Source organism: Meleagris gallopavo, chromosome 2 (genome assembly GCF_905368555.1).
Source record: "Meleagris gallopavo chromosome 2, MGAL_WU_HG_1.1, whole genome shotgun sequence".
NCBI lineage: Eukaryota > Metazoa > Chordata > Aves > Galliformes > Phasianidae > Meleagris > Meleagris gallopavo.
This window is the reverse complement of record NC_139405.1, coordinates 30,854,880-30,881,443: the sequence shown is the minus strand read 5'-3', so window position 1 is coordinate 30,881,443 and position 26,564 is coordinate 30,854,880. Positions and strand designations below refer to the sequence as shown.

Sequence of the window (26,564 nt, the reverse complement as noted above, 5' to 3'; positions counted from 1 at the left end):
CCTTAAATGTGAACTGTGAGAAGCCTTTATCCAGGCAGTGAAATAAGACATAAAAACCTTTGCTGCTTACTCCTTTTGTTGTCTTCTGTTCCCTAAAACTGTGAGAAGTTCATGTTTTAACTCTGGTCTTTAGCACTGACTGCTTCTTTCTATTTAGCGTCATACAGCTCAGCTGCGAGAAGAACTTCTGAAACTTCCCTGTCCTGAAGGATTGGATCCAGATGCTGATGACTCCGTGGAAAAATGCAGTGCCACGAGTTCAGAAGAGACTATGTTGCACGAACAGGTGAAACCCAGCAGCAGTAAAGATATCCCCACTGATTTCAAGTTATGAGTTGCATTGACATGGACTTTCTAGACACAGAGGCTTTGAAGCACAAGCCAAATATGTCAATATTTGTATGTAAGAAGCTAATTATGTAATAGGCAATGAAACTGAAACTATACTATGCCCTTACGGATATACAGTTTAATTCAAGATGATCTTTTATTTACCTGTACAAGAGTGTAAACTTTTTTGTGCTTTTATTTTTCAATTGTGAGAACCACTGATTGGTATGTTTAAAAAAGTTATGTATACAAGAAATGGATAAATCACTGATATATAAGGGAAAACTACCTTAGGAAAGAATGTTTACTGAATGTTTATTATTTTTTTTTACTTGTAGAGTGAGGGCGGTTGTAACAAAGAATATATATTGGTCATTCTTACAGCTACTATTTAAAGTCAGAAAATTTTCACTGAATTTGATAGATTTTACGTTTGGCCATATATTCATGCTCATATTTGATTCTAAAGAAAACCTCCTGTATACTTCAATAAAAGTTAAATGGACATGATCCCTCTTTTATGATTTACTGGTACATTTTTTAAATAAACTGCCATAAAATACATTATAGCTGAAAGCTTGCACTTGTATGACTGAATTCATTGCAGTCAACGTATTTAATTTTATGCTTACTAATTCTAAAATGCAGTTGAAATAAATGCACATGGTTTTACCTCATGCCAAAATCTGGACTTCTGAATTCATCTTTTGTTTAGCTAATTTAAGCAAGCTAACAGTGTTCTAAATTTCTTAAGGGCTGTTGTGGAACAAAGTCTGTTTTCTGTTGAAATGTCTGATTTTTACATAATAATAATAATTAATAATAACTGTACTTTAAGTACTGACGGGCTACTGATGTGCCATGTAAGACACTTAACGTTCTGTAGTTCTTGCTGCATAGGCTTAGTTCTCATTTTACTCTTGCAGCCACAAGTCCCTAACTAAAAAGGGATTTACATGATTCACTTATCAAGTCTCGCTTTTAAAAATTAAGTGATAGTAATGGACATTACATGAAGTAGTCCTTGAAGGACTAAAAAGATAATAGTGGTATTACCTCAGACTAAATTATCTGTTGTATTAATAATACTACAAGTGAGGTAAAAAAAAAAAAAAAAAAAAAATCCTCTTGTTTGTTTTCTATTTGTTCTTTGTTTATAAGTATCACGCTGGAATTTTTTCACTTTTTGTTTTACAGTGTATTATTCCTAATCATTAAAAGTGGCACCAACTGAGGTTGTGTTCTTATGCTGATGGCTAACAGGCACTGATAGTTCTGTCCAAAGTACAATTTTTCTGTTCTTTTGATACACTGTGTTATCCCAGGGTCCATCCAGGTTTTACATAATTCTCAAAACATCAGTTTACACATTTCTGTGTGACTTCAGGAAACCCTTAAAAAGGGAAGCAAGCAGCTCTGTGCCAGTGTTACACAGGTAAGTGTACAAAACAGTTTATGCCATAGTCAACGTTTTAGATCGTTATCTGTGTTAAAACAGCACTGTGTTTCTCTTGATGGGTATTTACTTACCTTTTTACTGTTGAACAAAAAAGCTCTGATATTCTCGTAAAGGCTCCAAAAGCAGAACTGCCCACGTAGCATCTACATTTTATGTTAGCAATTTCTGTTCAAGCTCTTAATTTAGTGTTTAAACCATCTGTCTACAGGAGCACAGTATTTTTATAAAATCCTGGTACTTGTACCAAAAAGAAACATATCAGACCTTAAAGTCCAGCTTATGCATAAAAATGTATTTCTTAACCATTAAAAAAAAAAAATCCACAAAAAAAAACGACACCTGAAATACAAAGCACTTAACTTGCATTATCTGACTTTAAGACGCTGTATCATTTTCTCTTAGAGTGCATTTATGGTACCATGGTGATGCTAATGTGAAGTCACTGCTGTTAAATTAAGCAAATGCAAACAGCTGCACGGGATATTACAGTCTACTTTGTAAATGCATACCAACTTTTCTTGCTCCAATTTGAGCACCATAGAGCAGTATCATACCAAATTAATGCATGATTCCATCATTAACAACTTGCAACTGTGCTACCATGTAGTGAGTTGTATTTCCTGGAGTATTTCACAGACAAGAATGCCAAGTTTTTCTCTGATTGCTTCAATCTACACCTGCTACCAAAGAGAGAATGGCTCAGCAGCCATCTATGAGACCTTGTGCTCCATGAGAGCAAAGCAGTCATTACAATAATCTCTGCACATAAACAGTCACTCTGTTTTTTGCTAATGTAGATGCAGTGCTCACCATATGCAAATGTGAATGTTACCTCTCTAAGATTTATCAGTTTCCTTTGAAATTTCCTTCGAGTAGAAGGTGTGCATAAATGTATGGATTAATGCTCATCTGTAACTCTACCATAGCTGTACAAAACGGTGGCCATGCATGTGGCAGGGTGTTGGAGATTCGTGATCCTTGAGGTCCCTTCCAACCCTGGCCATTCTGTGATTCTGTGATAACCTAGAAGACCCAAGAAAAGTTGAATACAAGAACCCTGTGGACAACTTTTTGTTTCACTGCAGTAATTATGTGTTAGATGTTTATAGATACTAAAAGAATAAATTATGCATAGATTATAGGTTGGCTGAGTCTGAGGTAAAAATTCTTGCTACTTGGCTACTTGGGCTACTGGTAGCTCATAGAGAGCCTACATCTGCATGTCATCAATACTGCAGTTGGATGATAATCTTTTATGCAGCAGTAGAGCTTGAATTCATAGAAAAGTAAGTTCCCACACAATACAGGAAATAAATGTACTGCACTATTTATGATGGTTTTTAACCAATTTAATCTCGCTTGGTATATCAAATAAAACATCAGCTTTCTGGCAGGAATCACACTATTCAGAAAATCTCACCCCAAAACAGTATTTTTTGTCCCATTAACTGTGCAGTACTATACATAGGATGATTATTAGGGGAGCTTTTCTTCCCCAAAATGTTCCTGGAATTGCATAAACAAATGCTCTATTTTATATGCTGCAGCAAAGAAATTGATAGGTAAACCACCCTATTATTAATTTACCTTGTTTACCTGTAAATACCTGAACAAAAATCCAGCTGATCTACATTTAAGGCAGGACTTAGATATTTACCTGGAGTTTCTCTGACTTGTCTTCCATTTTTTTTTCCTCCATAATGCCTTGCTATTTGTGTGTTTTGCAAGTGTTCTTTTATTTATTTCTTTGTTTCCCCAGAAGCCAATCACCATCATGTGGACATCTCTCTGGACTGTCAGCTCTCTTTATCTAGAAATCAGAAATTAGAAGGATTTTTCAGTGAAAAGGTGATGCATTTTTATACTTATCGTAATCTAAAGAATAAGGCAGAGAAGACATTTCAAATACATGTTCTCAATGTATTATCATATACATGCGTATACACTTATATGAATAAATAGGCCAGGTCAGGCAGTCATTTCTCTTGGAAAAACAGTTTTCCAGGCTCTATTTTTTCTCTCTTTTCCCATAAATTCTTAACATAAGGTAGAGCATGCTGGCATTTATATTGAAATGTGAACTTTCTATGGAGTACAATAAGCTGAATGGGTAAAAGAAGTTTAACATTTTCTAAAACTAATAGTAAAAACATTTCATTCTCTAGAGCCTGCAGTTGCTATTGTTTTATTCTTCTGGAACACAGGTGGAGGAATTATAGTATCTACTCACTGAGTTACTATAGTAAAACTCCAAAATAATCTCACTACTGCCTATTTTTAATAACAGCTCAAAGATAACAAATCCCAGTACACAGTGCTTTATCTTGACTCAGATGGCTCTGCATACTGTGACCTCTCATCTCTACAGGTGATAATTTTTCCTATGTCTCTTGACCGAGCTGTTTTAATACTGCTTCTTTACATGAAAATTACCTATTGTATAATATGATCTCAGCTGTGTAGATAGAGGTCTTTTCCAGCCTTAATGATTCTATGATTAATACTAAGATCATCTATTCCAACTGTCCACCTACCACTAATAATGCCCACTAACCATGGCCCTCAGCACATCTACCCTTTCTTTAAACACCTCCAGGGATGGTGACTCCACCACCTCTCTGAGCAGTCTGTTCCAGTGCATCACCACTCTTCCTGAGAATAAATTCTTCCTAATATCCAACCTGACCTCCCCTGGTGCAACATGAGGTACCCTCATGACCTATTGCTGTTACCTGGGAGAAGAGGCTGACCTGCACCTCACTGCAACCTCCTTTCAGGGATTTGTAGAAAGCAATAAGGTCTCCCCTGAGCCTCCTCTTTTCCAGACTGAACAATCCCATCTCCTTCAGCCAGTCCCCATACGACTTGTTCTCCAGACCCCTCACAGTTTCATTGCCCTTCTCTGGACACGCTCCAGGGCCTCAGTGTCTTTCTTGTGGAGGAGGGGCCCAAAACTGAACACAATATTTGAGTCTCACCAGAACTGAGTACAGAGGGATGATTATCTCCCTACTCCTACTGGCTGCACTACTTATTATCCAAGCCAGGATGCTGCTGGCCTTCTTGGCCACCTGGACACACCGCTGGCTCGTGTTCAGCCAAGCATCAACCAACACCCGCGGGTTCTTTTCCTCTATGCAGCTTTCCAGCCACTCTTTTTGTCAAGCTTGTAGCATTGCCAGGGGTTGTTTGGCCAATGTGCAGGACTGACATTATGTTTTGTTGAACTTCATCCCACTGGCCTCATCCCAGCTATCCAGCTATCCAGTTCCTTCTGTAGGGCCTTCCTGCCCTCAGGCGGATAGACACTTCCCCCATCTTGGTGTCATCTACAAACTTAATGAGGATGCAGTCAGTGCCCTCATTCGGATCATCAATAAAGATAGGGTAGGCCCTATCTTTACAACAACACTCACGACCAATCACCAGTTGGATTTTACTCCGTTCACCTCTCTAGACCCAGCCCTGTAGCCAATTCTTTATCCAGCAGAGTGCATCTGTCCGAGCCCAGGGCTGCCAGCTTCTCTAGGAGAATACTGTGGGGGACAGTGTCAAAGGCTTTACTGAAGTCTACATAGACTACATCAACAGCCTTTCCCTCAGCCTCCAGGCTGGTCACCCAGTCATAAGAGATGAGGTTGGTCAGGCAAGACCTGCCTTTTGTGAACCCATGCTGGCTGGGTCTGATCCCCTGGTTGTCCAGCACACGCTGTGTGACCTCACTCAAGATGACCTGTTTCATAACCTTCCTTGCCAGCAAGGTCAGGCTGACAGACGTGTAGTTCCCTGGATCGTTATGACCCTTCTTATAAAAGGGAGTCACATTAGCAAGCCTCCAGTCATCTGGGACATCTTCGATTGACCAGGACCATTGATGGATGATGGAAAGCAGCTTGGCAATTATGCTCACCAGCTCCCTTGGCACTCTCACGTGGATCCTATCTGCCCTAAACTCTAAATTGGGGGCTAATGCTAGAGGTAGAAATGTTTCTGTAATTCATATAGCAAAACCTTTTATTTAAGTTTATTTAGTAAACAGTCCAGAAAGGAAAGGTATCCATTCTGTATCACTGACCATGCAGGAAATTTATTATCATAACTCACAGTGTTATTTTTAAAAACCTTTCGGAGGCTTTCCTGTTTCCAGTGTTGTGCTCCATACTTCCAGCTTATGCACTTGATGCATTTTTTTCATTTGTTTTACATCTGCAGTCATTATTCTCTTCTTCACCCATAGACCCACCCCCACAGATACATATGCACAAATCCTTCAATAGTTCGTAAACTCTTTGCATAAAGCTCTTAGGGTGAAGCAACCACATCCCAGTTTCTCAACAGCAAACTGAGGAATACATTTTAAAAAAATAAAAGTATTTTCCAACCAGGAAACTAAAGAAAACTAAAACCACACATTTAAAAACAAAACAAACAAAAAAAGACTATTTGTCATTATTACAGACTGTCTCTACTGCTTAATTAAATATTTTCTTATTTACCAGAGCAAAACACGGCCTTTTTTCCATCTTTTCCATTTTCTTTCAGATGCTTAAACAAGTGTGTGATTTGGAAAGGGAAAGTTGGCTGTGAGGGTGAGGGCAAGAGCTTTCTTTAACTTACTCCTAAGTAATGGTTTAGAAGTTTCCAGAAGTCCTGTTCTTTCACCTCGAGTTTAAAAGCTTATTTTCAGTCACCAGCTCCTTTCTCCTTATCAAATTAACCACAACTGTAACAAAGCTGACTTCCAGGACAGCACAGTTTCTGTCTGTCAAGCCTCCTTTGAAACTGCTAGCAATAATGATGTTATTTCTATAGCTACGATTTTAAGCAGGTCCTAAGGAGGTGGCAGTGAGCTGGACATCACACTGCCAAACAACAGTCCTGGCTGAAGCCCAGAGCAGCACAGTTCTAAGCTGAGTATGAGGGCACATCTTTTAACACTGCATGAGAGGCACCAGTGCAGTTTATTTAGAAAGTAACAAGGCCTTAATTCATTACACACACACAATCAGCCTAGCAAGCATGGGCATCCTCACATTATGGAAGTCGGGGAGCCAGATCCCTATGCACATGGCTGGGAAGCATTCTCCAGGATGCAAGTCACAGCCTGTATTCTGGCTATAGCTACAGTTCAAGCTGTCCCAAAAACCTTGCAAATGTTTGCTGGCAATGAACTGTGGCAATGATTCAAGAGGTGACAGAAGTGACATGGCGGAACAAAAACTAATAGCCAACAGCAGGATTGCTGAAAAGGAAATGGTAGATCTGCCAACTGGGACGATCCTCTCTACTACCAGGCTGTCAGTGCAAATCTCAACTGGGTTTTGAGGCAGTTTCAATCAGTGAAACTCATCACGATATATAAAATTCACAGGGGCTGGGCTCCAGATAAGCAGAAGTCACAAGAGAAATCATGCAACCATCTGGCTGGCTGAATTTTGCCATTGTGTGTGGGATTCTGGATAAGTCCCAGAGCATTTACAGTAGCTGCAGACTAGCAAAAGAAAAACTCTTTCCAGAATCAATTCAACACATCTTCTGTCTGCCTCACGGTCACTAAAGGCAGCAGAGCATGCAGCTGGGTCACACAGACATCGAAACACCTGCTGTCATATGGCTCCCTGGGAGGCTTTAAATGTTGGCAACATGATGAGAGACCACCTCATCCATATGACAACAGGGAAGATGAGGGGGAAAATTACATCTGAGTGATGATTTAGCTCAATACACATTTCATTCTAGCTTAAAAATAAATATCTACCTACAAGTGCATGCTCGATCACAAACAATTGCTGTTGATGGCTGCAAATAGAGACTGAAGCAAAAGTACTCCAGAGAACAAAATATCTGTTTGTATCTGCACTGCCTACTGATGTGTTAAACCTCCTCCAGCTCTTTTCTAGCTGTTCCTCTGAGGAAATCATTCATGTTAGAAAACAAATAGCCAGATGAACAAATGACATACGGCAGGGAACTAAATATCAATAACCAGTATCAGAGGAGAAGCCAAGCCATTTCAATAGAGAAGAGGAGAATGACAGTACATGGCTCCTGATTAACAACTGTGCAATTCAGGAAAGATGGTTCTATCTCACAGAGCTCTCAGGAGTCCATATTGTTAGCAGAAATCAATGAAAGACAGTGCTGAAATTTCAAGATTGAATTTAGAGAACTGCAACGGAATTCTATGTTATTCAAGATTTTATGTATGCCTAATGCAAGACATGGATTAATCATCTGAATAAAAATAACAGTTCCTATGACTTCTTCTAGTTACAAACAGTTTCTGATAACACTGTCTTCCTGAAAATGTTAGTCTAATTTGTTTGAGTGGGTTTTTAATTATTACTTAAAATACTCTTTCACTTGCTAATGCATTTTCAGGCTCAGAATCCAACAGCAAGTGATTTTCCATTGCCAAGTGTGCCTTCAAACACAGTTGCCCAGTCATTGTCACCAAGGGCAAACCATGGCAGTAAATTCATCCAGTTTTCATTTTCCCCTGGTAGTTCATTTTCCACATTTCAACATATTGAGCTTTATGCATCAAAGCTTCACTGAGACATCAGAACAGCATTCAGTGCCCTGGTATTCATCGCAGCCTGCAAGTGAAAGCCCCACCAGTCAGAATCTGGGGTCAGAATCTGTACGGCAGATCGAATTGTTCCACACCTCCTACCAAATACTGCATCCTGTGAGTGACAAAGAGTTTCCTTGCAGACTGAATTGCCAGCAGTGTTTACCTCAACCTTTGGCTTCTTTTTATCAGACTGAATTCATACCGTTGGTCTTCTGGAGAAAAGGACATTTTTCCTAAATGTAAGTATTTAAATGGTTTGAAAGTTTTTGCCTTAATGGCCTTTGAGTTTTAGTTCAGTTAGTATATGGAAAAAAAATATTTTTGTTATTTTAATATGTTAATTAAAGATCAAGAAATTTACTAGCAGCTGAAAAAGCAGGGAAGTCTTTTGTGATTCCCGACTATAAACCAGGTAAAATAACAAGTACGAACTGTAGAAATCTTTAGGGCATGGCCTCTCATAAAACACAGATAAAAATTTAAGGGTAGATTCAAAAACATTAATCAAACTGGGCTTACCTATTTGCTCCCATTAGTGTCATTTATTTCCACATTTAGCAATGTGGAAAGCACACAGTGGAAATATCAAAAATCACTTTGAAATTGACCCAACCTGAACAACAGACCCATCACCAATCACACGATTCCTGTGTCACCATCAAAACAACTGTCTCTTCTAGTGCTTCTAGTGCTAAGTTGCTAAATAAGAAAAGTACTGCATACTCACTGTGCAGCTTCAAAATACTTCACCCACTATAACTACAGTAATATTTTTGTATGTGTGAACACTCCTATACTCACCGTATTTATGCAAACAAGAAATAATAATTGTTAACATCTTTTCATCTTCAGACTATGAGTCCCATAGCAATGTGTTGAAAAAAGCTGCCATAAATTTATTTGCACAGATGAAATAGAAGCCAATTATCCTACCTAAAAATGCTCATTTTCGGGAGAATACCAAGAAATTGACAGTCTGTACAATACCTCCAGAGTTCTCAACCTGCATTATTTTCTCATCCTAGTTTAGATCCTTGTATTAAGGAAAAAGACAGTTCAGAATGAAGACAGTAGAGATGTTAAAAGAGATGTCATTTTAAGGCACATATATATGCTTTCCTTAATTAACATGACTTTGCCCTTCATGTAACCATACGGTGTACTAAGTCTTCTGCCCAAAGTCAGTTGTATCATAGAATCACAGAAATGATGACCAGAAGGGGCAGCTGGAGGTGATCACCGCTCTTCCCCAAACAAAGCATCAAGTTCCCTCAGCAGCTCTCAGTGGAATATGTCTCTCCTAAAGTTTTGGTAGCTTGGACTCTGCTTCAAGCTAATTGCCTTCTCCCTTTTGTCTCTACTCCCAGCTACATCACAGTGTTACCTCGGACACCCTGCATTTATAGCTTACTTCAATTACTAGATCATTTTTATTTGCTCAAAAACCAAACCATTTTAAAATAGATGAAGAAAATAGGGAAGAAAACAGAGCAAAGGTCATGTTGCACTTTAAAAAGTCCAGCCAGTTCCAGTTTCTCTCATGGCTGTAGTAAAACCATTAATCATAATAAACTCATTTTGTCTAAATGCAGAGGTAATACATTTTTCCATGTAAATCATTAAATTGCCATGACAGAATGATGTCAGAGAGTCTAAATAGGTGATCTAATAAATTTTCCTTTAGGAACATTGTTTAGCACTAAAGGTTAGAGCGGGGAGGGGCAGGGAACAAGGGGCAAGATTGATGGCAGCTGTTGGTAAGAAAGATTTGCTTTTAATTTTCTTAAGATAGATCCAAATATTACATTTACACAGAAGCATTTTTATAGACTGAGAAAATGTATATATCTGAATATTGGAGCAATAAGAACTAATACCTTTCTAAAAGAAAAATACAGCCCTAGCTAATAGCAAGATTTTCAGAAATGTATAAGAGATAATAGGAAAAAAAAACTTAACTTTGCAAGCTTTTTAATATCATTCATCTGTTTAAGGGCTATTTTTGATATAATTCAGCACTCCACATTCACCATTTGTACTCACAGATTCATACACATAGATCAACACTTTTTTTAACTGAAGTTAGCTCTGCATCTGATTTGACTGCGTGCACAGAAATGTTTCAGTAATGATGCAGTAGTACAGGAGACAAACCATTTTATTCCCCACCCCTCTACCAAAAACAAATGGAAAAAAAAAAATCAAAAATCCTTGTATTAACTGCACTTCATACTTCAACAGAAACATGACTATTTGTTGAGTCCTACAGCAGCATGGGAGAACAAATATACATATTGACAGCATGGAAAATGAATGACCTCAGATGAAACATTAGAAAAAATCAAAGCTGTTACTCCCTATTTCTTTGCATCAGATCTCTCAAAGTCGAGCTTTGGAAGAAATTACTGATTTTGGTTTAGTTCCAACTATTTTTTTTCTATTTGTCCTTTTTTTTCATTTCAGTACCTACTGAAGTAAAACTGTGTTTCATGTAGGCTTAATCCCTACTCTTTACTGCAGCACTGGGTACACTCAATAATGACAACCCTGCTGTGCAAAGAACAGCAATTCTTTTCTTTCCACACATAGTTGATCTAGTGAGATGTGTGCTACAGGCCACACAGATTGGCTGCAAAGAAAGAAGCAAATCTCCTTTAAAACAGCCATTTCATATACAGATAATACAGAAAGCTGGATAACCCCCAGAGTTTTTCCAGCTCTTACAATGGTGACACAGACTCTAATGAGCTCTGTAGTTGTAGTCTTTCTCCTTCCCAGTCAGCTCCTTTAAAGCCAGCTTTTTGCAGGGAGGATTTGCACATCTTCTCTTACAAACTAGATATTTCAAAGAAACAAATACCATCATCCAGCACACCTAACCTGGGTAAAAGAGAACTAACTAAATACAGATTGGTTCATTATTTGTTTATTTTCAGTGGGCAGAAGGGGCAGGGTGGTGTAGATGGAAGCATGGCAGGAGGGAAGGGCAGTGAGAGCTCCTATTTTCTGGTGCAGTGAGGTGTTTGACCAGCTCAGGTGCTCACACAGGTCACATCAGCTCTTCCACCTTCCTAATTTTTAAACTTACTCTGTAACTGGCAGTTTGCATCTCTGTAAAACGTAGCAATAAAGTCTGCTTATAGATTTTCACAAATCTATTAGGTAATTTGATTCATTGCAGCACGACAGTTTCTCAGTGTATTCAGTGTAATCTCTTCAGCAGTGACATTTATTCATTTTTATTCAGCTTGATAACTAGACTAATTTTAAATTCCTCTAAACATGCTCCAAAACATTTTTGGATAAGATGTATCACTAACGTGCCCTTGCACCAGGAAAACCTTAGTACATAGTGCAGGAAAAACGAAACACCAAAACAATGCATCCATCATCAGTAGAGCATTTTCCTAAATACTCACAGGAAAGAAAGATAAAGCTGTCTTTTTCCATAAGTCTGCATGCTGTCACATGATACAACAACAACTGCAACAAAAATGACAACTCAGAGAAATAGAATCTTTTTAATCATTTCTTCTACCGCTAAGAAAGACACGTACATCATTCTTTGTATTTCTGTAGTTGTGTGTGTGAGAGCCCACTGATCATGACAGAAAAGTAAAATCAAATAATTATCCTTTGTTTTCAAAGGGGTGACATGGTGTCTTTCCTTCTGAGGTATTCTAGTATGCTGCGTCAATTTCCCAATGCTGATAATGGAGAAAGGAAAGGAAATCATTTCATGTGCAATATCTAGTGTTTTGGATAATCTGTAGCTGCACGTCTATTCAAAGAAATGCTGGAGAATGCTACCTTACTTGCAAATGACTCTCAGTAGTCAGGATCTAGCTGGAGTAACTCCCCTGAACTGAGTCTTTACTGCTGACTCTCAAGAGACACAACAAAGCATCAGATCTCAAAAATAAGGATCTTCCAGAGAGCCCAGTGGAGGGCCACGAAGACAATTAGGGTACTGGAGCACTTCCTGTATGAAGAACAGCTGAGACCCCTGGGACTGTTCAGCCTGGAGAAGAGAAGGTTGAGGAGGGAATCTCATCACTGTTTGTAAATATCCAAAGTGGGGGAGTGAAGTGTGTGGAGCAAGACACTGAAACAGTGGTGTTCAGCAATAGAACAATGGGTAATGGGCAAAACCTGGAATGGAATAAGTTCCATTCAAACGCAAGGAAGAAGTTTTTTCTTTACTGTCAGAGTTATGGAGCACTGAAACAGGTTGCCCAGAAACACTGGGGAGTCTCCTTCTCTGGAGATAGTCAAGACCTGTCCAGATGCCTGCTTGTGAGATCAACTGTAGGGAACCCGATTTAGCAGTGGACTGGACTAGATGATCTCTATAGGTCCTTTCCAACCCCTACAATTCTATGATTCTGTGACTCAGACACATGAATTCTTCTTACTGATACATTTAAGACTAACTCAAGCACTGTTCTCAAGTGCTGTTTCTCCATGTGACTTCCTTTATCAATTAATAGATTTTTCCATTAACTTACTTCACTCTCACTGCAAGAAATATAACCAACTTTTCCAGAGTTTGCATTATTTTTTCCCTTGTATATTTTCCTTGGTCATGCAAGCATAACTACTTTAAAAGTTTTCTTCTGTTAACATGAAGGCCTTCATTTCAGACAATTTAAGTACTGTTTACTACTACTTCATGCTATCTACTTCTTTCAGTTACCTCAGGATTTTCTTGGTTAATGGTAACAATTGCATTATTTTCTTTAAAACGGTACCCTAAATAAATCTTTTCCTGTAGTGTAGTGAAAATGCTAAGTGACGGCTTGAACCAGTGATGGAGCACCTGGGAAGGCAGGGCCAACCCAGGGAAGCTCAGGTGCATGTAATGCCCCTGAATGAGCAGAAGGGGTGGAGCCAGGATCCCTTCCCAGACCTCATTTAAGGGCTGGCTGTGGAAGCAAGGGTATTTTTCTGGAGACTCCTGTGTACCTGAGGCCTTCTGAAAGTAAGTAACTTCTTTCCTTTATTTCTGTGCCTTCTTTTGTGTTTGAGTGAATCCTCACTCACTGTGGCCTGGGACCTTGCTGCTCTGCTGTCAATATAAACTATTTTTCAAGCTCTTTGCCTTTCTGCTCTGAAGAGAGGAATATAACCTGGAATTCAGTAACTGGGAAATAATCATTCATTCCAAAACTATGCCAATGTGATGCTTAAATGATAGAGATAAAACTAACACAAATGAAGAAGGAAGTGTATTCACGTTTTGTATACCGCATTCAGATTAAGACCAGACTGTGGCTGACAACCCTGTGTTGCTTTTACTTTAAGAAAACTGGGTTTTTATACTTCTTTACTCCTTGACGTTGATAAAGGCAGTATATTTTTAACATTCGTTCTGAGGCCCATTATCATGTAAAGCTATTGCTAAAAGCTGACAAATTAAGCCTGTCAGCCATGGATGTATTAAACTCTTTCTAATTCCTTCAGCCTACTACATGCTGAAACCAATTAAATTTTTTTTCTTAAGCTCCCAGCATTAACACAATTTCACATCTAGTGTATGCAACATCTGCTAAAGCAAAATTTCTCCTTCCTCTGTTTCTGTCACCCCAGTGTCTACACTGCAGAGCTGCTCTAACCAGTGCACTTATCTGCATGTTGTCACCTGTGACTGGCACCTTATTTAAATTCTAAAATGGCTTGTAGATGTACTTGAATTATGAGGCTAAAATGATCTTTATTCCAGCACAGTCATCTGCTTAAACCTTTCTGGATAAGGCTGGATGTGCATAGGGATATATAGGGTGTGACTAGGCTTCACTTGCTTGGAAGGCTTTACTGTACTCCAGTGAAACAAAGTAAGCTTCAAAATAGAAAAGTAAGTAAACTGTCTGGGTCAGTATCTTCTACAGATGTTTAACCTGAGCCAGAAATACTGCCACAACTTATCAGGCTGTTCTTGTTGATACCTGGCTCTCTGCAAAAAAACCTACACTTATTTTTTTTTTTTTTTTGTCAGTAACATATCTATCAGACCTTCTAAATCTGTAAGAAGATACTACAGCTCTTAGTATACATATATGTACCTTGATGCATCCCAGTCCTTCACTCAGCTAATAACATTTACTTCTACTACTTATTTACCCTTTCTTCCACAAACACATTCATGCTACCTTTCACACTGCATTATGGACAAACTAAAAGACACTCCTTCCAGGCTGCTTTGCAATACCACTTTTTTTATACTTTCTCATCCATTTTCAGTATCAGTTATGACAGCTACTGCAACATACTGGCTGTATATAGATGGAAGACTTGTAGTGATCTCCATTATTTACATAGCATTTAGATCCTTTAATTAAAAATAATAGAGTAAAATCAGACACAATTTAGCCATTTATATAGCTGGTTTATGAGAACAATTTCTCTGCCACATACTGCATTAGCCCTCCTCAGTATCTCTAGGTTCATCTTATAACCATTCTATATTCCCATCTAAAACACCAAAAGAGTTTCTGTCAGGCTCTTAGTGCACTAACAGGCCTTAACAGCCCTGACCAGCCTCAGCTGGGGCCTCCACACACATCTCTCTGTCCATGAGCCCAGGAGTTGCCACATTGGTCTCCATGCTGAAGACCTGAGCTGGCTTGATGTTGGACCTTCTGCACCACCATGAGCATGCAGGATGAACCTGACCACAGGCTATACTCCTCACAGCTTTTTTTTTTTTTCCCTACTGCTTAAATGATAATTTGTGCAAGCCTAACTTGCTCTTAAATCCTTCTTATTCTCTGCTAACAATCAGAGAGGTTTCACAGAGTGTCCCAGGAGAAATTAAAGAGATGTCCAAAGAATATCATGATCAATCTTGCAACCCAAGGATTCTGGCAGATCTAATTCAATGTAGAAAACATAAAAAGCCTTTCCCTTTTCACTCCTCTCTTTCATGCTTTCTCTCTAGCTGGTATTTTCTTAAGAAACTTGTGTACAAGATTGTGCTAGTACCTGAACCAAAGCAAAATCCTCCATCTTGGAAACTCTGGTGCACATTGGTGGCAACAAGCAATACAATGGCAGACACAGAAAATCTCTACAAAGCAAATAGCCTTCAATAGATTTACCAGAGTGAAACTAATTATTTATGACACACATCTAAGAGCTAAATGTGTTTCAGCAGTGATGAAGACAACCACTGTGAAGCAATAAACTTCAAAAATTGGATTTCTTGAGGATGTATTCCACGTGTTTGTAACTAAATCCTAGTAAGTCTCTTACTCATCATGCTGCTTGAAGACAGATGATGGCTGCTTAATTAAAGAAACACATGGAGAAATGTAAAGGTATCTTTAGAAATTTAGCTTCAAAAGATAATGATGTTAACTGACAGTACAGTGCCCCAATAGGTACCAGGGTCAAAGGAGTATGACAGCTTCCTTCTGCTATGAGCTGAGCCAATCATATAACTCCAAAGCACTTAAGTAGAACATTCTCAGATTCAAATAAATAAAGATAAAAAAGGCTTAACATTTAAAACAATAAAAGAGAGAAATAGATTAAATTACCACAGAAAGCTGAATGCAAATGGCTAGTGAGGGGATTTAAAATTATGTAAAACTTAAGAAAAAAAAAAAAAACTCACAAAATGTAGGATCAAAAAGTTTGTTAGAGCAACATTTTCCATAAGAAACCAAAATGAAAGCAAAGAACAACTGTGGATAGTCTGAAACAAGTCTGACCCAAAGTTCCCTCTATTTAATGGACTCTACTTCCTTGACCTCATAGCAAATTCAAATGCATAATTCTAGGCGTACAGCAACAGGAACACGTACAGCAACATGTATTGTCATTCCACAATCCTAGGGCCAGACAAGTCGCTGTGCATAAGAATCCAATCTTCCTCATCCTTTCCCAGAAGACATCAGCATGAGTTAGGGTCATTAGTTCTATCTCGGAACTGAAATCTGGAGATTTTAGGCTGCACATTTTTATTGATAAAAATTATAACACTAATTGTGATACAGGACTAAAGGTGAACTATGACAGTGACTTACATCACCAGTCACAGCAGAATTTAGCCTAGAAATACATGGATACTGTGGCACTGGAAAACTAGTAATAAATTTAAGTGCAAAAAGTCATATAATACAAAGAGAAATTAAGAGACAAAAGCATTCTGGGAAAAGTAAAAAGTTTTCAAATTTATGTTCTGCAAGTGAAGTTTTAAGGATTCTGGTGATAAAACTAAATCAGGAGTTTTGCAAACACAAGAATTGGTGAGGTCTGGATTCCCACTGATTTGTACCTCAGCTGACCACAAAACTGAATTGCAGTTTCTCCTGCTTCCTCTCTCCTGCACTCCAGGCTGTTCTCTCTTATATGATAGCACAGAAGTTCTCATGCAGAACACAACTGTAGGCGTCATATTTCTCTCCTATCTATCCACATTTTCATAAAATCACAAAAAGTGTAATGACCTTAGAGACAAGTTATGCCTTTAAGTTTTTCTGAACAAGGCCAGCAGGTTCTGAACATGCTAAATGGGGAGAGTCAACAAGACAAGACTGCATAAATACGTTTTCCTGAGAAAAAAGGCTAGCAAGAACAGAAATAGGGTGGCTGGATAGATTGTTTCTGCTCATTTATATTAGATGAGCTGTTTATTTTCAAGCCTGTACAGGTCTAAGATGTTGGTATTATCCCATTATTGGGATTTCTTAGTATGTTTTTATATATCATCATCCAATAAACGATAAGGTCTATTTATTTAGGCAGTGAGTCTGAACACTCTGTTATTAGTCCAAGTTTCTGGCAGGATCTTTTCCCAGAGGTTATATGGCATCTTTCCAAACTATACTTTGGCAGAGATTTTGGCTGTGCTTAGACCCATGGTGTTTCCCTCTTGTTGTATTCCTAAGTGATTACGCAACAATAAAATCTTGATAACTAATGTTTTGAATTTCAGATAAATTATTTTAATAGTGATTATACCATTAAGAAGTCATTTAAATTTTGCTCCTTTATGCTGCATTATCAATCAATTAGTGTGTCAGAGATATCAAGGCTTTACATTCTCACAACAGATACTCTATAAATTCTGAGTGTTAAGGTTTCCTAGAGTATGAGAGTGTGTGTTATAATAGCAGTCCTTACCATAAATAATAGCTGAGATAACAGTAATTGCAGGGTTTTTTTTAATTTATTTGCAAGGGCTAGAATAATGTAATATCTAAAACCAGCTGAGCTGTCTCAGTACAAGCTGAGACAAGACAAGCTCAAGTTTTATTTATAGTAACTTAATAGCAAATTCAAGAAGTAATTCTAGGTAACAAAGGTGATAAAGAATTGTATTTCAATTCCATGGTTCCAAGGAAATCTGTTTAAATTAGCTGCTCTTCCCCCAGGTGCAAGTCTGAAGCAGTTAAAAGATACTGTGTTTGGAGTTTAAGCCTGAATATAGTTACAAACATTTAAAATTAATTATTTCTGACTGTTCTAAATTAGAGACATACTACGCACTATACTAATAAATATGAAGCTTGCCTGCTATTAGGCCTATGTACTTGAATACAGAGATAGAACAAGGGGTTTGGAATGCCTGAACACTTAGTCATTAAAGTAAACAGGGGACACATTCAAAACTCAGTTCATTTGTCAACCTGGCAGCAGCTGAAAGATTTCTGCATATGAAATACAGGAGCATCTGGCTATCAAGAATGTTTAAGACCTTACCTATTGATCTCTTTCATCTGCTTAAATAATTCAAGATGTTAACATGCCTAAAAATTCTGATTAAAGTTTTCGTGCATATAAACCTCAAAGCAGTACAGAGAAGACAATACAAATGCTGATTTTGTTTAGTAGCATCAGACATCCCAAATAACTGACTGAAAACCTGAAAGAGCAGAAATTTGACTGCTAGGGGAGATGTGGGGAAAAGGAAGGATGGAAAGAGGGAGGGTGAATTGTGTATATTTTATGCCTTTGTAGAGAAAGACTTCAAAGCAAAAAGCTATTGAAAAGAAAAGTAAGAAACTAGAAAAAGATAGAAAAATTATTAATGATTCTAGTAGAGGCTTAAAAACAAAAAGATCAAGGCAATAATATTTATGACTGCAAGCTAGGTATAACTTCTCTAACAAGGATTTAGAGTCTCTGCAAAACTCAGATTTTGTATACTAAATCTCTGAAGTAGATTCATAAAGTTGGAAACTGGAGGGCTTCACAAATACAATAATATATTAGTAATGTGCTCTTTACAATTTACTTTTAATAGAAACATACATATAAGAATAAAGCTGCATCTAAGGCACAATCTTGTTTTGGGTCCCTTGCTAAGAGAAGAAGAGAGGAGAACTAACGAGAGATTTTACTTGAGGACAACTAAAGTAGTTACAGGTATACTGAGGAGGACTAAAGGAGTTAAAGACAAGGAGAGCCTGAGGGCACCATGCTTGTTATGCCTGCAAAAGGGAAGTAACAGCAGCCTTTCCCAATAACTAGAATAGGGTTATAGAAAATGTGGAACCAGACTCTTCTCTGAGGCTCATAACTAAAGAACAAGAAGCAATGTGATTCACAGATCCTTCAAACTTATATTTGTCCATGGATGCATTTCGTCTTATCCAAAGTTTCAAAATTCATTAAATCACATAACTTGTTTCAACAGAAGAGACTATCAGGAGAAGGATGCAGCTGTAAAGAGCTAATTGATAAACAAAACAAAACAAAAGATTTTCTTACATCAGGAAAGCATGTGAAGTCATCCAATTTTACCTCATACAACTTTTTATTACTTCCATTATTTTGTCTACACTCAGGTAGTTCTGATATTTTTTTTAGAAACCGTGTGCTTCCTTTAGAAGTTCTGCTTTGGTGTGTATGGTTTCATAAAACTTCAAAACATGTCTGCAAGTATCACCTCGTTGTGGCCTTCCAATATTTGAGGGGAGCATTTAAACAGGAGGGGGTATAACTGTTTACATGGGTTTACAAGGGGGTTTTAAACTGAGACAGGGAAGGTTTAGTTTGGATATTAGGAGGAAATTTTTCACACAGAGGGTGGTGACACACTGGAACAGGTTGCCCAAGGAGGCTGTGGATGCCCCATCCCTGGAGGCAATCAAGGCCAGGCTGGATGTGGCTCTGGGCAGCCTGGTCTGGTGGCTGGTGACCCTGCACATGGCAAGGGGGTTGAAACTAGATGATCATTGTGGTCCTTTTCAACCCAGGCCATTCTATGATTCTATGATTTACTGAAGCATGTTACTTTGAAAAAGAAGCAATTCTTCTGCGAAGAGAAGCTGAAGATTGAAGTCTACAGAGGTAAATAACAGCTAAATTTTGAAACAATTGAGAAGGGGAAGAACAACTTATTGTTTATTTCTCATGTGTAATACTATGTGATTGATATGTTATGAACTATGTTATGAACTCTAAATTTGATAGAAGTACATTTTAATCCAAGTAATTTTTCATTTAAGTCATTATTCTTGTGATTTTGTCTTTTAAGATTGCCCAGATCTGTTTCCACAGCCATGCAGAGAAACATAAATACCTGATACTTCTAAGGTTCACACCAACCTATATTGTTAAACTAAGTAGGCAATTAATAGAAGATAAATACCTTATCTTACTTTTCTTTATTCATTTTTATGAGAAAAAGATGAAAATCAAGTCACCAACACCTACTTCTGTTCTTTCATTAAAATTCAACACCAAGGATGCTATCTTTATCCTATGCCTTTCCATCTTTTTTCAGTACTAGCATTGAAATGTTACAGCTTGAAAATGAGATGCAAATAGAAATAGCAATTATTCTATGTCAAGAACAAAGAGATGACATTTAAAGAGAATCTGTTCACACCAGAAGCCAGACTAAATTAAGTCTTGACCTATACCACTATGATGCTATCAGAATCTGGCTCCATGCCAGTAAGTCTTAATAACGCCTCAGCAATCTAAGATGAGCTATGAATAAAATTAACTTACCTATAGAAAAGAAGGAAAGCAACATACAGTTGTTAAAAACCATTTTAAGTTTACAGGGAAGTAATAAAGCATTATTTTAGTAGATGAAGCAACTAATGTAGTCAAGACTGACTAATACAAAACTTTAAAATACACCAGTAGTAAAGAAGAGATTCCCAATCAAAGCTCTAATTCTACGTAGTCTTTTAAAGGTCACTCAGGTGTCATCTCCACAATGACTTTTGATTCATCTGGGGGTTCTGCCTGTGTGCAAAGTGGGAAGTGAGAGAATTAATTATCTTGTTTGTTTTGTTTGCCTTTTTTCTGAGAAACATTTAAGGGATGCTTTGAATCATTTGTCTAAAATAATTTGAAAAGAAATCTGCAACTAGAATATAGAATTTTAGACAACACACTCTTATTATCAGGTCATCATCAAAGGAGAGATCTCATTCATAATTTCCTGACTACACCTTCAGAAGAGTAGACCAGTAAAGCACCTTACTCACAGAAGCCGTTCGTACACCAGGAGAGCTTCAAACCTTATTTCATAGCCTCTAAATGAGAATGCAATCACTCAATGTCCATAGAGGTTCAGATTAAAACTCAAGACAACAGTACAAGGAGCAAGCTTCATCAAGGCACAGTCAAAATTCTTACCCTCAGAAGACTACAAAAGCCTGAATGTTTATCCTTTATAGCAGCTTTTATGTGTGAGAAAACCATTATGAACTCCCTCAGGTTTATGTTTGTTTGTTGTGACTAAATACTGTCCTATCTTTTCTCATACACTAGTTGATACAGCAAAGAGTAAAACTTGAGAAAGAAACCAGAGACAAATTAATGGAAGAAATAAATCTAAGAAATTGATGTGTAATCTTCTGGCTTTCTAACTCTTTGGCTACTGTCAGAAAACAAAAGAAAACAGGAACACACACACAAATTAACAAAACAATCAAAAAACTCTGTCCTGAAGTCTCAAGAGATCTTAATTAGTTTATCTCTGAACGTTCAGATACCCTGTGACACCATGTTCATTTAATTTCATAGAGAAAATTGTAGGTTATCACCCTTGATTTCTGTAATAATATGCTACTACTTAAATGTAAAATTTAAATGCATTTTCACTTCTCCAAAAAGCTCTTATTGAAAGAAAGAACTTGTAAATAGATTCTAAGAAGGATTATTTGCCAATAAGGAAAAAGCTAGCTATACTGTTTTACAAAGTTTAACTGAACTAGAGGTTGAAATGAGAGCATGCAGCACGGGAATTGGACCTCAGCCTCACAACTCTAGAGGAAAACTTGCACCGCATAACTTAAGCCTCAATTTCCTTGATAAGAAAAGGTAATGTGTTGGTTCATGAAGTTTTAAAAAAGAATTCTGTTCAAGAAGATCTGAGAATTATTATCAAGACATAGATGGTAGCAGAGACCCAACAGATATTCCCTTGAAATTCTAAGAAAGAATGTTTTATTCAGGAGAGTACTATCACTGTGTTTCTTTGGCCTAATCTCTTCTCATCTTGTGCAAGCTTTTCAATTTCAGAAGCAAATCCTGTAGGACTTTTGTCAGAGATGAACAGTCATGTGTTCCTAGCCTGAATGTGTTGACAAGAATTTGGCAGTTATACTAAAATATACCCGAAAAGTCCTTGTGAAAAATGCAATGAGTGACAATTCTAATGACTTAGTAGAAGAACAGATCACCCACTGTGCACCAAGGTTACAGAAGATGGTAAGAGTGTACTTGTGAGGGGAGGGGGCGGAGGATCAAAATTTATGGACAAAAGGATGTTTTGTTTTCCCCCTTCATCCCCTCCACCCATATAGATTTGGAAGTGTGTCCTGAAAAACTCAGTGTCTCATCTACCACCAAAGAGGCCAGAAGAACATATGGCTAGTGAAACGTCTACTCTCCGGGTGCCATTCCTTACTTCACTCTTTCTAGGACTGATCTACAAAGGGGGAAAAGCAATGGAAGTATACCGTTTCATCCTTGGTAGGATAGTTCTGAGTTAGGTGAAACTGACTGCAAAGAATTCATGTCACTAGTTGATTATCTAATTTTAGAAATGGCTGCTCACTTACTTGCTTTGTAAAGATGAGTATCTTCATTGTGAAGGGCTTAGGTGTTAAGCACATGAAAGTAAGTTGTACGCAAACTGTAAATTTGAAACTGGTGCATGTTCTGTCCTCAGTTCTGTCAAAACTCCTAGGGAGTCTACAAAGGATTTTATATTCCTTTTCCATTTGGAGGAGTAAGTACTTGCTTCTAATACAGAAATAAATGACTACAACTGAAGAAACAAAAACTTCAGTGGGAGAAGAAAGCAGAAACGCACAAAGTGAAATTGCTAATAGGGAGATAGATACAGCAGTTCTTTCCCAGCAGGGATGTCAGTGTGCAAAGAGAATGAGTCACTATGATGTAGCTCTGTGATTCAGACAATTCAAAGCCACTTTGGGATGTCAGGCCACCAACATATTTTTTGCTCTATGTGAATCCACAAAAAAACAGAAAGTATTCTCCAGGTCTTAATATGTCTAATAACTTTCTGATTAGGGCTTTTTTCCTTTCTTTCCCACCTCCTTCTTCCTCTTCCCCCCTCCCCCCAAATTCATTACATCAACTGTATATCTATTTTAGCCAACACCTGATTTTTAGTAAAGCATCCATATTTGTTTCAGGCTACTCTTTATCAGTAAAGCTACAGTTACTGCTTAGCCAATATAACCTTAGGCAATTCAGACAAAATTCCTAAAATCAAGACACAAGACTATATAAGGAATAAACAACAAGAAACTAAGCAAAAAAATCTCTTGTTTAGCCATTTGCCCTTTAATCATTTTTCATTTATAAAGCTGAACAATTTAACATCTTCCTCCAAAATGCAAAATAATTATAAAGCAACTGTTCTGTCAAGTGGACAGGTTGAGGGTGATATGAATGTACAACAGTGCAAAAGGAATGAAAAAATGTCGAGAGCATCACAGGTACTGTTACTACACAGAAAATTGATGAAATGTGGAAAATTCTTAGGTCACTTAGGGGGACTGTAAACAAAAGGGCCAGTTTCCTCCAGCTCCTTGGAAGTCTGTTCAGAACGTGCCAGCATTGTCAGAATTTCTCCTTCAGGCAGCCAGGGGAAACAAAAGGCTTAGCAAAAGCAGTCATGAAGGACAGGGAAATGAGTCATCCCACTTCTGTTAATGATCACATCAATCCTTCACTATGTTGCATTACAAATATATAGTAAACACTGACAGGCATTTTGAAGGTTTTCAAAGAGAATGTACACCTTATTTTCACTCCTCCCACGAGAGATAGCAAAAGAAGCTGGTACTTTCAAAGATTTAGGGAGAAAGTAACTGAGAATATAAAAATTCATTTAATGCAAGTTGTAGGCTGCTAGAGGCCAGTTGCAACTAGTGGTATTTTAACTATGAATACTCCCTCCACTTCCCTCCACAACAATGTGGTCATTTATTTTGTTAAAACCTTCTTATTTGCAGCTTCTAACATTTGCAGCCAGTTTTCCCTGCCTCAGGGTAACAGTTTGCCATTAATGTTCAAGAAGTTATTTTGAAGAATATTTTGAACATTTAGCTGATGTCTATTGGGGGCTGCTTGATCTTTCAACAAACTTGAAGTTTCTGACACTGTAACGTCAAATAAGACTTTACCAGACGTTGTAAGAATAATTGGTTACTGAGAAGTATCTTAACTGAACTAATAGAGCCAAAGAAAAGCTGATTGAATTCTCCAATACAAACCTTGCAGCTTCTCTCCTCTCAGCAGAGACATTGAACACCTTCCTAAAAAGCAGAAGAGTGGCTAGAAAATCTTGTAAGTTTTCATCCTGCTATACAAAGTGTCTTTTCTCCTTGGTAATAGCAACTCCCTCCTCACCTCTGTGGACAGAAATGAACTGCTCTCCAAAAATGGCATACAACACAGTTGCATTTTTCCTCATCAACACCAGAGATGTGGCATATTGAATTGAGGATGAATTTTAAATTCATGTAGTAGCAGTTTTTACAAACAGCAGCTCGTTGTTAAAAAAAAAAATCTATCTGATAATAAGAACTCTAAACTTACCAAATCTTTCCTCCCCCCCACAGGTAATGGCTTTGAGTGATCATGTAGTATTTTGTTGTCCACAAGAGATAATCTGTTTCAAAATTCCTTAGAAAAGAACCTGCAACAGAAGATGAGCATTTTATCAACACAATAACACAGATAATTTGCAACTTGACCTTAAATGTTCTACTCCAGATAACACAGACAGCACAACACATCATACCATTTTCCCTCAGTCTTGGAAAAGATAAAAGATATTCACTGAAAACCTTTGTATCTGAAAGTTTGATTACCTGCTTCTTCCTTAGAAATAATAAGCAGCAATACACAGAAGTCTGCAGTTCACAATATTGCAAGAGGATGGCTTCCCTTTAGGGCCAACTAACAGAAGCAATGTATAAATGCAAACAAAATAGATAGGTAGGTAGGTAGATAGACAGATAGGTAGACAGACGCTACATGCATATATACACTCACTTCAAATCATTTAGGGAAATAAGTTTAAGCAGCAGATTTTAGTAAGGCTGTGACAAATGGCAACAAATAAACTTTAATTCCAATGAGTGTACTAATTCCTGCTGGTGGTACTCCTGCCTATTTACCTGTTACAGCTTCTGGATGTCTCCCAAAACAGAATTGTGTGGGAGAAAAGCAAAAAAAAAACAAAAAAACAAAAAAACAAAAAAAAAAACAAAACAAAATCACCAAATCGAGTATGAGGAAAATGTTATTGTTAATATATATATATATACATATATACATATAATATATTTACACATTATTTGTTGCCAGAAAAACAAACAAATAGAGGATGTTATTTTACACTTTAATTAAATCTCTTTTTAGAATTCGTCCACTTCATTTTGGAAAATCTATGCACATTTAATGAAGACCTATTATGTGGAAGTTTCTTTTAGTAGAAGTCACATTTAAACACAAAGAGATAGCCTAATTCCTGACTGTTGCATTTTTAATGCAGAATCACAGTCAGAAATACACAGAAAGAACTGCCCAGTAACAACGCAGTTAGGAGCAGTTACATTTTCTACACTCACCCTTAAAAAAAGTTGTCAACTTACTGAATTGTAGAATGAAGTTGTGATAAGACACACCGCACAAAACAACATATGAAGATATCATATTTTGACTAATGAGTCCCACTGTGTCAGTAAAACCTCACGTGTGATATACAAATCAGCTGTCAAATGGAAATCAGTGCTCAGAATAACTCTGTTTTGCTACAGATACTAAGAGAAAGCAGGCAACATTTCGATTTCAGACAGTTATTTTTTTAATGGTCACTTTCATAAAATGAACTTTATGAATGTCATGATCTTTTCTAACACAGTACATGGAAACCTAATTGTTTGCTATATTTTACTAATTTCTGTAGTCCACTACTTCCTCTATTAACTACACAAATATGTTTTTATTTTTTGTGTCAAAACTGATATTAAGTAGGTAGTTCCAGGTCAGAAAATAAGTTGAAATTTTTATTTAACCACATTTTGCTTTTGCTAATCCATTCTTATTTTAGGGTGACCCGGTGTGGAGCCAGGAGCTGGACACTGTGGGTCACTTCCAACGAGGAATATTCTATCATTCTATGAAATCTGATAACATTTGAAACTAGAAGTCTGTATATTAAAGCCTACACAGGCATTTAAAGAAATAGATAAGCTGTACGAGGTCCTTCTCAAGTTTCAATTGTTAAGATAGGAAAGATGTTCATTTTTTAAAGGACCCCCACCTCACCACAGCCTTCCTTTAGGTGGTTGAAGAGAGCTCTCTCTGAGCCTCCTCTTCAGACTGAACAATCCCAGTTCCCTCCCTCAGCCACTGCCCACAAGACTTGTTCTCCAGACCCCTCACAGCTTCGTTGCCCTTCTTTGGACGTTCTCTAGGGTCTCAGTACCTTTCTTGCAGTGGAGGGGAGGGGTGGGGGGCAGAACTGAACACAGCGCTGGACGTGCAGCAAATTAGTCCCTGTTCTCACCTGCGCAGCTAACACGGTAACACTGTTTCTTGCACTAAGTCTGGAGGTCCAGAAAGTACAAAGGCGTCCTGAGAGAACACCCAACACGAAGCCCGGCACAACGGCAGCGCTCGGGGCGCACCGCGCGAGAGCGCAGCACCTGCAGGAGGTGGGGCGCCATGAGGGGGCGGGGCTCA

General features: G+C 37.8%; 1 protein-coding gene and 1 long non-coding RNA gene across 6 annotated transcripts in view; one reads left to right on the top strand and one right to left on the bottom strand.

The window, feature by feature from the left end:
- BIRC6 (baculoviral IAP repeat containing 6) overlaps positions 1–1,015 on the top strand; it is a 169,334-nt gene extending 168,319 nt beyond the window's left edge. For all 5 annotated transcript variants that reach the window (XM_085219529.1, XM_085219526.1, XM_085219527.1 and 2 more), the window contains exon 74: positions 158–1,015. In XM_085219529.1, the coding sequence (XP_085075655.1) occupies positions 158–334 (177 nt within the window). In that variant the 3' untranslated portion in view covers positions 335–1,015. The remainder of the gene's footprint in view (positions 1–157) is intronic.
- Positions 642–26,564, bottom strand: LOC109365965 (uncharacterized). Its single transcript, XR_002111892.3, has 4 exons — positions 26,389–26,564; positions 24,411–24,510; positions 3,447–3,599; positions 642–2,812 (listed from the first exon to the last, which is right to left on the bottom strand). It is a non-coding gene; the product is annotated as an uncharacterized LOC109365965 (long non-coding RNA).